Below are 12,216 nucleotides of genomic sequence, written 5' to 3'. Positions count from 1 at the left end.
TATTGTGTGGTAAACAGGCTTATAAGAGGAGCCTGAAGAAACAACCGGCAGACACGTCCGTCTCTGGATACTCACTCACTCGGCTGTTTTTTTTGTCTTTTTCTCAGGTATTCCTGTCCGTTTTTTTTGTTTTTGTTACACCCCGATCTCTTAATTATCCTCCTTGCTTTGCTGCAGGTCGACTGCAATGCTGACCCTTACCATCATTTGATGCCTTTGGAGCCCTCCTTCCTGATCTCAGCCATTTGTGCCAAGTCCCGTCTTTGTCCTACCAACCTGGAGTGTCCCAAAGCAACTCAGCGGAGGCCGAGCACGTTGAGTAGCAAAAACGCTGTAACATTGTGTACGTAGGAGGATGTATAATAATGTTGTGTATTACTAACAAGATGTGTAAGATGACTATTTTTCTATGTCTGTATAGAGTTTACTGGTGTTGTCTTCTAAGATAATAAACTATCAAGGTCGATTCCATGAAAAAGGAGCGTTTACTTTTAATTGTGAGCTGAATACCAACTTATTAATTACCTAACATGTCATCAATGTTGACTCAATATGTGGCACACCAGACTAAATACAACTAAAAACCCTGACAGTCTTACTGATAATACAAATTCAGTCAATATCCTTCAACTGTTTCCAAGTTGTTCTAAATCAGGGGTCCCCTAACTTTGACTCAGGGGCCGCATTGGGTTAAATTTGGCCGGTGTGTGTGTGTGTGTGTGTACATGTACGTACACACACATGTATATATATACACACATACACAAATCATGTCTAAATATGCACTTTCCCATCGATAACAAAACTGCTCCATTATAATTATCTTAATAGTTACGCTAATATTTTAACTGATTTAAAAAAAAAAAAAAATCTGATTACCTTTGACCCGTGATTAATAATAAATTACATGCTAGAAATGTTTTTAACTTGAAATTCCCCAATATTTTGCCACAAGTGCAGTTGTCAGAATGTAATGCAGACATTGTTTCAAATGTTTTCCTATACATAATTTTCACCTAAAACTTGGTAAATATTTCAGTGATTAATCTATGTTGATACACAATGGGATACATTTTGTGAACAATCACCACACTTATTTTAACTGTCTAACTTTTAAAAGCCGTCTCCCACTGTAAAATGAAACAAAACTAGTAACCTTTTAGACCAGTGGTTCTTAACCTTGTTTGAGGTACCCAACCCCACCAGTTTTATATGCGCATTCATCGAACCCTTCTTCAGTGAAAAATAAAATGTTTTTTTTTTCAAATTCAAGACAGTTATGTTTATTTGGTAACACTTTAGTATAGGGGAACATATTCTAAGTAACAAAGACTTAATTTAGAGTTATTTGGAAACTAGGAGAACATATTCTATGTAATAAAGACTTAATTTAGAGTTATTTGGAAACTAGGAGAACATATTCTATGTAATAAAGACTTAATTTAGAGTTATTTGGAAACTAGGAGAACATATTCTAAGTAATAAAGACTTAATTTAGAGTTATTTGGAAACTAGGAGAACATATTCTATGTAATAAAGACTTAATTTAGAGTTATTTGGAAACTAGGAGAACATATTCTAAGTAATAAAGACTTAATTTAGAGTTATTTGGAAACTAGGAGAACATATTCTAAGTAACAAAGACTTAATTTAGAGTTATTTGGAAACTAGGAGAACATATTCTATGTAATAAAGACTTAATTTAGAGTTATTTGGAAACTAGGAGAACATATTCTATGTAATAAAGACTTAATTTAGAGTTATTTGGAAACTAGGAGAACATATTCTAAGTAATAAAGACTTAATTTAGAGTTATTTGGAAACTAGGAGAACATATTCTAAGTAACAAAGACTTAATTTAGAGTTATTTGGAAACTAGGAGAACATATTCAAAGTAACAAAGACTTAATTTAGAGTTATTTGGAAACTAGGAGAACATATTCTATGTAATAAAGACTTAATTTAGAGTTATTTGGAAACTAGGAGAACATATTCTATGTAATAAAGACTTAATTTAGAGTTATTTGGAAACTAGGAGAACATATTCTAAGTAACAAAGACTTAATTTAGAGTTATTTGGAAACTAGGAGAACATATTCTAAGTAACAAAGACTTAATTTAGAGTTATTTGGAAACTAGGAGAACATATTCTAAGTAATAAAGACTTAATTTGGTTAGGGTCAGGGTTATAAGGTATTAATAATTACTTAATGACTAATTAAGAGCCAATATGTTATTAATTTGCATGTTATAAGCAACTAATTAATGGTTAATATGTTCCCATGCTAAATTGTTACCATGTTGTTTTTTTACTGGTGCACAAAATGATCACCTTGTTCAAACAACAAAACCAACACAGTGCATAAACTCACAACAAAGTACACACCTGCAAACCAGCCTGACTCCTGTTGTTGCCGTATCTGTAATACGCTCATAGGGAGAAGTTTTTATTTACACAACGAGTCGGGTGTGTTTTGAGCTACGACGAACCCCTGAGGCCGACTCACCGAACCTGTAGGGTTCCATCGAACCCAGGTTAAGAACCACTGTTTTAGACATTGTGCAGGAACAATAAAATCAATACTGTCACCAAGTGGCTTAATATGGGTACTGCTGGAATGATAATGTGTTTGCTTATTTGCCCATTAGTTTTTAAAATAAAATATTCTCTATTACTATTTTTAAACACTGGTTCTGTCCTTATTTCACTTTTTCAACTTCTACATCACTAACATTTTGCAGCAGATTCTTGAAAAATGGCGAAATAGGTGCAATAAATTACTTTTTGTGCTATTTCTTTGCATGTGTATTGTGGTGGTGCTGTCCACTCCCACGTATGGGATGTTTTTTTTATTTTACTATTTTAAGCACATATAACACCGCTCCTTCAAGAACAAAGTATTAAGTTATAACAAAACTGACAATAAAACAAAGCATTCAAGCTTCTTTATATGAGTCTTCACTGTAGAAGTGACATGTTGTATAAAAAAGGGTCCACATTAAGCATCCTTGGTCCAGTCTATTCAAAAAGTTCCTGGCGAGGGTGGGGTTCTATCACAAGACCCCCCACACCTCTTCAAAAGCAGAGCAGATCTTGGAACATGTCACGGCTGCAGAGAGGGGGTAGTTACTGATGGACACCGTCTTCTCCGTGTAGTCTACATTCACCTGTTAGAGGAGACGCTGCTCAGGAATCTGACACTAGACAAGACTTAAAGGCCTACTGAAAGCCACTACTAGCGACCACACAGTCTGATAGTTTATATATCAATGATGAAATATTAACATTGCAACACATGCCAATACGGCCGCTTTAGTTTACTAAATTACAATCTTAAATTTCCCGCGAGTTTCTTGTTGAAAACGTCGCGGAATGATGACGCGTGTTTGTGATGTTATTGGTTGGAGGGGACATTTTATCCCAGCATCACTCACGGCTAAGTCGTCTCTTTTCATCGCATAATTACACAGTATTCTGGACATCTGTGTTGCTGAATGTTTTGCAATTTGTTCAATTAATAATGGAGACTATAAGGAACAATGCTGTTAGTTTATTGCAGCTGCCTTTAGAACCGAGACACAGCCGATGTTTCTTGTGAAGCTTTAACACAGAGCGGTCAAGCGAACATGTTTCTCTACGTCAACCAGCATGTTTTTGGATGGGGAAATTGTGATATTAAGTCGGCTCTTACCGGAGACATCAGTGGATTATGCGTCCTCCTGCAGTGACTTGGAGGTATGTCTTTACAATCTAACTAAAACACTATTAAAACAGTAAGCAAATGAAGGATCTTCCAGAATTATCCTAGTAAATGTGTCTAATTACATCTGAAACGCTCACACTGAGCCGTCCCTTTTTATTTTTATTTTTTCTAGTTTTTAGCTATCAATATCATCAGCCACAAATCTTTCATCGCCGCTCAAATTAATGGGGAAATTGTCGTTTTCTCGGTCCGGATAGCTCTTTTTGTTGGAGGCTCCCACTACAAACAATGTTCAGATGTGAGGAGCTCCACAACCCGTGACGTCACGCGCACATCGTCTGCTACTTCCGGTACAGGCAAGGCTTTTCTATTAGCGACCAAAAGTTGCGAACTTTATCGTGGATGTTCTCAACTAAATCCTTTCAGTAAAAATATGGCAATATCGCAAAATGATGAAGTATGACAGATAGAATGGACCTCCTATCCCCGTTTAAATAAGAACATCTCATTTCAGTAGGCCTTTAACTAAGGCATCTTACCGCTCCGTGTGCAAAGGCTCCGATCACCACTGCGGCCGGCCCCTGTGGCACCAAGGTTCGAGCGCACACGGCCTCTCCGGCTGAGAAAGACGTGGAAATCCGCGGGCAGCCGGGAGGCAGGTGGTCCGACACAGGGTTTTTAATCATTTTCAGGAGCTTCTGAGGACCGTCGGAGGCTCGCACGCTCAGCTTGTGCAGCAGTTGAACTGAAATAGTAAGACGAATATTAGAGAGATGTTTAAAATGCAGGTCGTGTTTAACAACATCCGTGTACCCATTAGGCCACAGAAGCGCGGGAAGGTTCTTGGGATGCGAGTCTGCGGGTTGATCTCAATTAAGCCATTTTTGTCGGTGTGGATGTAGACCTGCAGGAGGCCCGCTCTGTTCAGTGGACTGTCCATTAACATGAGCAGACACTAGAGAAGAAAGAACACTTTAAGTTAGTCACGTGTGCATGTTTGATTCCATCTTACAAGAGTGCTAAAGGATGACAAAGATACACACCAAAAGTATTTGACCACCTGCCTTAACTCACATATGAACTTGAAGTGCCATCCTATTCCTAAGCCATAGGGTTTAAAATGATGTTGGTCCACCTTGTGCAGCTATTACAGCTTCAACTCTTCTGGGAAGGCTGTCCACAAGGTTGCGGAGTGTTTTTTATAGGAATTTTCCACCATTCTTCCAAAGGCGCATTGGTGAGGTCACACACTGATGTTGGTCGAGAAGGCCTGGTTCTCAGTCTCCGCTCTAATTCATCCCAAAGGTGTTCTATCAGGTTCAGGTCAGGACTCTGTGCAGGCCAGTCAAGTTCATCCACACCAGACTGTCATCCATGTCTTTATGAACCTTACTTTGTGCACTGCTGCACAGTCATGTTGGAAGAGGAAGGGGCCCACTCCAAACTGTTCACACAAGGTTGGGAGCATGGAATTGTCCAAAATGTTTTGGTATCCTGGAGCATTCAAAAGTTCCTTTCACTGACACTAAGGGGCTGAGCCCGACTTCTGAAACACAACCCCACACCATAATTCCTCCCAACAAATTTCACACTGGGCGCAATGCAGTCCGAAATGTACCGTTCTCCTGGCAACCTCCAAACCCAAACTGGTCCATCAGATTGCCAGATGGAAAAGCGAAATTCATCACTCCAGAGAAGGCGTCTCCACTGCTACCGAACTCTGCATTGGACTTGGTGATGTATGGCTTAGATGCAGCTGCTCGGCCATGGAAACCCATTCCAAAGTTCTAGTTTTATTCGTCACATGCAGAGTACACTACAGTGGAATTATTTTCTCCATGCTCTTCAGATATTGCGTACTGTGGGATCCAAACACTACTTGCAGAATTTAATACACTAGATACCAAAAATACTGTGATGCAACAGTTTGTTTACATGTAAAATCTCCCACTACTTCTTTCTTATTTTGTCCACCAAACATTTTATGCTGTGCTTGAATGCACACAAATGCGCTTTGTTGATGTTATTGACTTGTTGGAGTGCTTATCAGACATATTTGGTCAATGCTAACAAACTATTTAGCTATATGAACATATTGCATCATCATGCCTCATTTTTAGGTATATTTGGGCTCATTTAATTTCCTTTACTTTTATCCTCTTTGTATATAATTTATATTTGCATGTCTCATAACACACTATCTGTATGTAATATTGGCTGCATAGTTGTTTGTGTGCCATGTTATCATGTTCTGTTTGTGTTGTGTTGTTTGCTCGGTCCTCATATTATCTTTCAACCTGTCCATTGAACAGCACTTTGGCTAGCCCTGTGGTAAATTTTAAATGTGCTTTATAAATAAAGTTGATTTGAAGTTGATCCAGACTACAGCAAACATTAGCTTGCCAAAGATAGTAATAAATCTATTAAAAGAAGTCAGCCTGCTGTTTCCTTTAACTGGGACACACATCTAAATCTTCGGTCATTCAAAGCCGGTCATTTCCAGGAGTTATTTCACCTTTTGAGTAGCCTCTGAATTACTAATATTTTCTAATTGGTAAAAATGTGTCAAATAAATATTACATTTCAACATTTCTCTAACGAAGATTTGCTTCAGCCTGCGACACAGTCATTTTGATAGTAGGCTACTATAGCTAATATAGACACTTATATCATGTGTTGCCTTCATTATAGCACTTATATAAGACTTTTAAAGTCATTTTGATAGTAGATTTAGACAAATATTTATGATCCACAAGGGAAATTGTTCAAATATGTATTATAGCTAATAAAGACACTTATGCCATGTGTTCTGTTTTCCCCACGGAGTCAACCAAGTGTGCAAGAGATTATTACTCAAGATTTCCAGTTTGTATATTTTTCGTTTATTTATTTTCCAAGCAGGAGAACAGTAGCAGTAGTTGTTATTTGGTGGCTGGTTCTTAGTTGGTTAGTTAGTTTTGGTCAATCAGTTAGTTAGGTAATAAATCTGAAAGGAAGAATTCAGTGCATCATTTTCGTACCAAAATCAATGCCTTTAATAATAAAAAATAATACTAATAAATATCTATAATAAATATCAACCATTTATAAACTCATGTTGATCATATACAATACAATTCAAATAAAAGGTATATCATTCATGAGCACGTTTCATCTATCAAACATTATATTTACCATTTACAAGCCTCTGTAAAGTGGATTTTAGTAAATCACTACAACTCCCAAAATGCACCACGGCAAACCAGGAAGTAGCGATATCTACGCTAAGACAGGTGCCGCGATAAACAAACATTTATCTAAGCGCCCGGATCTACAAGAGCACTATAGTGGGGTTTAAAAGCAGCGGACACAACATAATACAGATGAGCATGGTGACAGCGTACATCAGGGGTGCCCACACTTTTTCTGCAGGCGAGCTACTTTTCAATTGACCAACTCGAAGGGATCTACCTCATTTATATATATCATTTATATTTATTTATTTATGAAAGAGACATTTTTGTAAACAAGTTAAATGTGTTTAATGATAATACAAGCATGTGTAACACATATAGATGTCTTTCTTTCACAAAGACAAGAATATAAGTTGGTGTATTACCTGATTCTGATGACTTGCATTGATTGGAATCAGACAGTAATGATGATAACGCCCACATTTTCAAATGGAGGAGAAAAAAAGTTGTCCTTTCTGTACAATACCACATGAAAGTGGTTGGTTTTTGGCATCTAATTCATCCAGCTTCCATACACTTTACAAGAAAAACATTGGCGGCAAATTCCGTAGCTTGCTTGATTGACACTCACGGCACCCGAGGGTCTTGTGAGATGACGCTGGCTGCTGCCAGTTCATTATTATGAAAAAATGACAGAGAGGAAGGCGAGAAACACTTTTTATTTCAACAGACTTTCGCACCGTCCCTTCCGTCAAAACTCTAAAGGCCGACTGCACATTTCCTATCTAAACAATAAAAGCCCTTCTTCATGCTGCCTGCGCTAACAAAATAAGAATCTCGGAAAACTGGCGTGCACAAGTGATGTGCACGCCAGCTTTCTGAGGGATCGCTTGTGCACGCCAGTTTTCCGAGACTCTGTATTTAGTTAGCGCAGGCAGCATGAAGCAGGGCTTTTATTGTGAAGATAGGAAATGTGCAGTCGGCCTTTAGAGTTTTGACGGAAGGTACGGCGCGAGAGTCTGTTGAAATAAAAAGTGTTTCTGGCCTTCCTCTCGGTCATATTTTCATAATAATGATCTTGCAGCAGCCAGCGTCATCTCACAAGACCCTCCGGTACCGTGAATGTCATTTAAGTGACGTCTTGGTGAAGATTGATGATCACTCATTTTTAGGTCTATTTTTTTTAAAAGCCTGGCTGGAGATCGACTGACACACCCCCCGCGGTCGACTGGTAGCTCGCGATCGACGTAATGGGCACCCCTGGCGTACAACATAAAACAAGGCAAACGGGAACTTACCAAGTGAGCGTGAGTACAGACTGAATGAACTGCAACACCATTTAACAGTCCTAACGCCCATCAGCTGAGCTAAGGGTACACGCCTCTCTTAAAGAGACACTTTGGTTTTAGACTGCTGATACTCAACTCACTTTTACTTAAACTTAGCATCCGATCTAAAACACATAAACAAACCCACAAACACAACACCATGTGTTGCCTTCATTATAAGACTCATACATGGCTTTTGTTTTTTTGCGGCTCCAGACAGATTTGTGTTTTGTATCTTTGGTCCAATATGGCTCTTTCAACGTTTTGGTTTGCCGACCCCTGCACTATGCTGACCCTCTGTCAGTTTACATGGCCTACCACTTGGTGGCTGAGTTGCTGTTGTTCCCAAACTCTTCACTTTTCTTATAATAAAGTTGACTTTGGAATATTTAGGGGTGAACAAATTTCACGACTGGATTTGTTGCACAGGCGGTATCCTATGACAGTTCCACACTGGAATTCACTGAGAGCGGCCCATTCTTTCACAAATGTTTGTAGAAACAGTCTCCATGCCTAAGTGCTTCATTTGATACAGGTGTAGCCGGGCAGAGTGATTAGAACACCTGATTCTGATCATTTGGATGGCTGGCCAGACACTTTTGGCAGTATAGTGTATTTGCCAAACAAATGTTGCTCCATATCGACACATAACTGATTACCTGGTGAGTGATATCCGGTCTGATGTGTCCTGGATCTCTTCCACTTTTAATAATCACATTTTTGTGTTGATCGCAGTTCAGCAGCTCAAAGTTTTTCCCCACCTATAGAAGGTGGAAGACATACATCTTAATCATTGTCGTACATTTGATCCTCGGTCAAATAAAGGCTGAGTGGAATTTGTCCTATAGCAAATAGTCCCACTCGTCGTGGAAAGTACAAACCCTGTTTCAATATGAGTTGGGAAATTGTGTTAGATGTAAATATAAACAGAATACAATGATTTGCAAATTATTTTCAACCCATATTCAGTTGAATATGCTACAAAGACAACATATTTGATGTTCAAACTTTTTTTGCAAATAATCATTAACTTTAGAATTTGATGCCAGCAACATGTGAAAAAGAAGTTGGGAAGGTGGCAATAAATACTGATAAATTTGAGGAATGCTCATCAAACACTTATATGGAACATCCCACAGGTGTGCAGGCTAATTGGGAACAGGTGGGTGCCATGATTGGGTATAAAAACAGCTTGCCAAAAAATGCTCTGTCTTTCACAAGAAAGGATGGGGCGAGGTACACCCCTTTGTCCACAACTGCGTGAGCAAATAGTCAAACAGTTTAAGAACAACCTTTCTCAAAGTGACATTGCAAGAAATTTAGGGATTTCAACATCTACGCTCCATAATATCATCAAAAGGTTCAGAGGATCTGGAGAAATCACTCCACGTAAGCGGTATGGCCGGAAACCAACATTGAATGACCGTGACCTTCGATCCCTCAGATGACACTGTATCAAAAACCAACATCAATCTCTAAAGGATATCACCACATGGGCTCAGGAAGACTTCATAAAACCACTGTCAGTAACTAAAGTTGGTCGCTACATCTGTAAGTGCAAGTCAAAGCTCTACTATGCAAAGCAAAAACCATTTATCAACAACATCCAGAAACGCCACCGCTTTCCTGGGCCAGAGATCATCTAAGATGGACTGATACAAAGTAGAAAAGTGTTCTACATTTCAAATTTTTGGGGAAATATTCAACATCGTGTCATCTGGACCAAAGGGGAAGCGAACCATCCAGACTGTTAGACGCAAAGTTCAAAAGCCAGCATCTGTGATGGTATGGGGGTGCATTAGTGGACGGCGTGGCGCAGTGGGAGAGTGGCTGTGCGCAACCCGAGGGTCCCTGGTTCAATCCCCACCTAGTACCAACCTCGTCATGTCCATTGTGTCCTGAGCGAGACACTTCACCCTTGCTCCTGATGGGTGCTGGTTAGCGCCTTGCATGGCAGCTCCCTCCATCAGTGTGTGAATGTGTGTGTGAATGGGTAAATCTGGAAGTAGTGTCAAAGCGCTTTGAGTACCTTGAAGGTAAAAAAGCGCTATACAAGTACAACCCATTTATTTTATTTTATTTAGTGTTCAAGACATGGGTAACTTACACATCTGTGAAGGCACCATTAATACTGAAAGGTACATACAGGTCTTGGAACAACATATGCAGCCATCTACGCACTGTCTTTTTCATGGACGCCCCTGCTTATTTCAGCAAGACAATGCCAAGCCACGTTCGGCACGTGTTACAACAGCGTGGCTTCTAAGAAAAAGAGTGCGGGTACTTTCCTGGCCCGCCTGCAGTCCAGACCTGTCTCCCATCGAAAATGTGTGGCGCATTATGAAGCGTAAAATACGACAGCGGAAACCCCGGATTGTTGAACAACTGAAGCTGTACATCAAGCAAGAATGGTAAAGAATTCCACTTTCACAGCTTCAACAATTAGTTTCCTCCGTTCCCAAACGTTTATTAAGTGTTGTTAAAAGAAAAGGTGATGTAACACAGTGGTGAACATGCCCTTTCCCAACTACTTTGGCACCTGTTGAAGCCAAGAAATTATAAGTTAATTATTTGCACACATAAAAAAAAAAAACTTTGTAAGTTTGAACATCAAATATGTTGTCTTTGTAGTGCATTCAATTGAGTATGGGTTGAAAAGGATTTGCAAATAAATGATAAATGGGTTGTACTTGTATAGCGCTTTTCTACCTTCAAGGTACTCAAAGCGCTTTGACACTACTTCCACATTTACCCATTCACACACACATTCACACACTGATGGAGGGAGCTGCCATGCAAGGCGCCAACCAGCACCCATCAGGAGCAAGGGTGAAGTGTCTTGCTCAGGACACAACGGACGTGACGAGGTTGGTACTAGGTGGGGATTGAACCAGGGACCCTCGGGTTGCGCACGGCCACTCTCCCACTGCGCCACGCCGTCCCTATTGTATTGTATTGTATTGTATTGTATAAATCATTGTATTCTGTTTATATTTACATCTAACACAATTTCCCAAGTCATATGGAAACAAGTTTTGTAGTTGAAAAGAAAACACGACATGAGACTTTTACCTTCACGCTTTCTAACGAGGCTCCCTCCAGAATGACGACCAGTCGTCTCTCCGACATGCGGTCATGCAGAGTGCGGAGATGTTTGGCGGCTTTAGGTTCATATTCGTCCAAATGTTCCAGGCCACGCTTCTTGCCGTCAGCGGCCGCCATCTTGTCTTCTCTAACGTCCGTCTGGCCTCCCGTCGGCGGACTGTCGCAGGATGGTGACGTCACTGTAGAGAAACACTGGTAATAAAGTAATAACTATAGTTCTGTACTTGTGTTGATTTTTTTTTTGCTTCTATGTAAATGTTGCACATCATAAATAAAGTTTTATTAAAAGAAAAGGTTGATAAGATATTACTTTTTAGATATACACAGTATCCATCCATCCATTCCTACCGCTTATTCCCTTTGGGGGCGCTGGCGCCTATCTCAGCTACAATCGGACGGAAGGCCAGGCACACCCTGGACAAGTCGCGACCTCATCACAGGGCCAACACAGATAGACAGACAACATTCACACTCACATTCACACACTAGGGCCAATTTAGTGTTGCCAATCAACCTATCCCCAGGTGCATGTCTTTGGAAGTGGGAGGAAGCCGGAGTACCCAGAGGGAACCCACGCACTCACGGGGAGAACATGCAAGAAAGATCCAAGACCGGGATTGAACCCCAGACTACTCAGGACTTTCGTATTGTGAGGCAGACGCACTAACCCCTCTTCCACCGTGCAATCTACTATATACTAATAAAAGTTTCAATCAATCAATCAAAATATAAAACTTAGCCAATAGCATAATGAGGTTGCAAAGGTAAAATTATTTTTCAATATTTTCTCATACTGTGTATATATCCATAGTGATATCTTATCAACTTTTTATTTGTATTTATACCTTATAAACCTTTATTTATAATATGCAACATACAAGCAAATAAATAATAATAAACAAAACA

The 12,216-nt window shown here is 39.6% G+C and overlaps 2 protein-coding genes across 2 annotated transcripts in view; one reads left to right on the top strand and one right to left on the bottom strand.

The window, feature by feature from the left end:
- The window catches only part of kel (Kell metallo-endopeptidase (Kell blood group)), a 24,012-nt gene extending 23,534 nt beyond the window's left edge, over positions 1-478 (top strand). The window contains exons 16-17 of the mRNA XM_061914923.1: positions 18-107; positions 178-478. Of these exons, the coding sequence (XP_061770907.1) occupies positions 18-107; positions 178-351 (264 nt within the window). The 3' untranslated portion in view covers positions 352-478. The remainder of the gene's footprint in view (positions 1-17; positions 108-177) is intronic.
- emg1 (EMG1 N1-specific pseudouridine methyltransferase) lies at positions 175-11,474 on the bottom strand. Its single transcript, XM_061914937.1, has 5 exons — positions 11,278-11,474; positions 8,865-8,966; positions 4,518-4,659; positions 4,244-4,449; positions 175-3,168 (listed from the first exon to the last, which is right to left on the bottom strand). The coding sequence occupies exons 1-5, from the start codon at positions 11,425-11,427 to the stop codon at positions 3,055-3,057; spliced, it is 714 nt and encodes a 237-aa protein (XP_061770921.1). The 5' UTR covers positions 11,428-11,474; the 3' UTR covers positions 175-3,054.
- Positions 11,475-12,216: the final 742 nt, after the last annotated feature.

Source organism: Nerophis ophidion, linkage group LG11 (genome assembly GCF_033978795.1).
Source record: "Nerophis ophidion isolate RoL-2023_Sa linkage group LG11, RoL_Noph_v1.0, whole genome shotgun sequence".
In the NCBI taxonomy this organism is placed as follows: domain Eukaryota; kingdom Metazoa; phylum Chordata; class Actinopteri; order Syngnathiformes; family Syngnathidae; genus Nerophis; species Nerophis ophidion.
The sequence above is the reverse complement of the archived record's forward strand: the minus strand, read 5'-3'. Positions and strand labels throughout refer to the sequence as shown.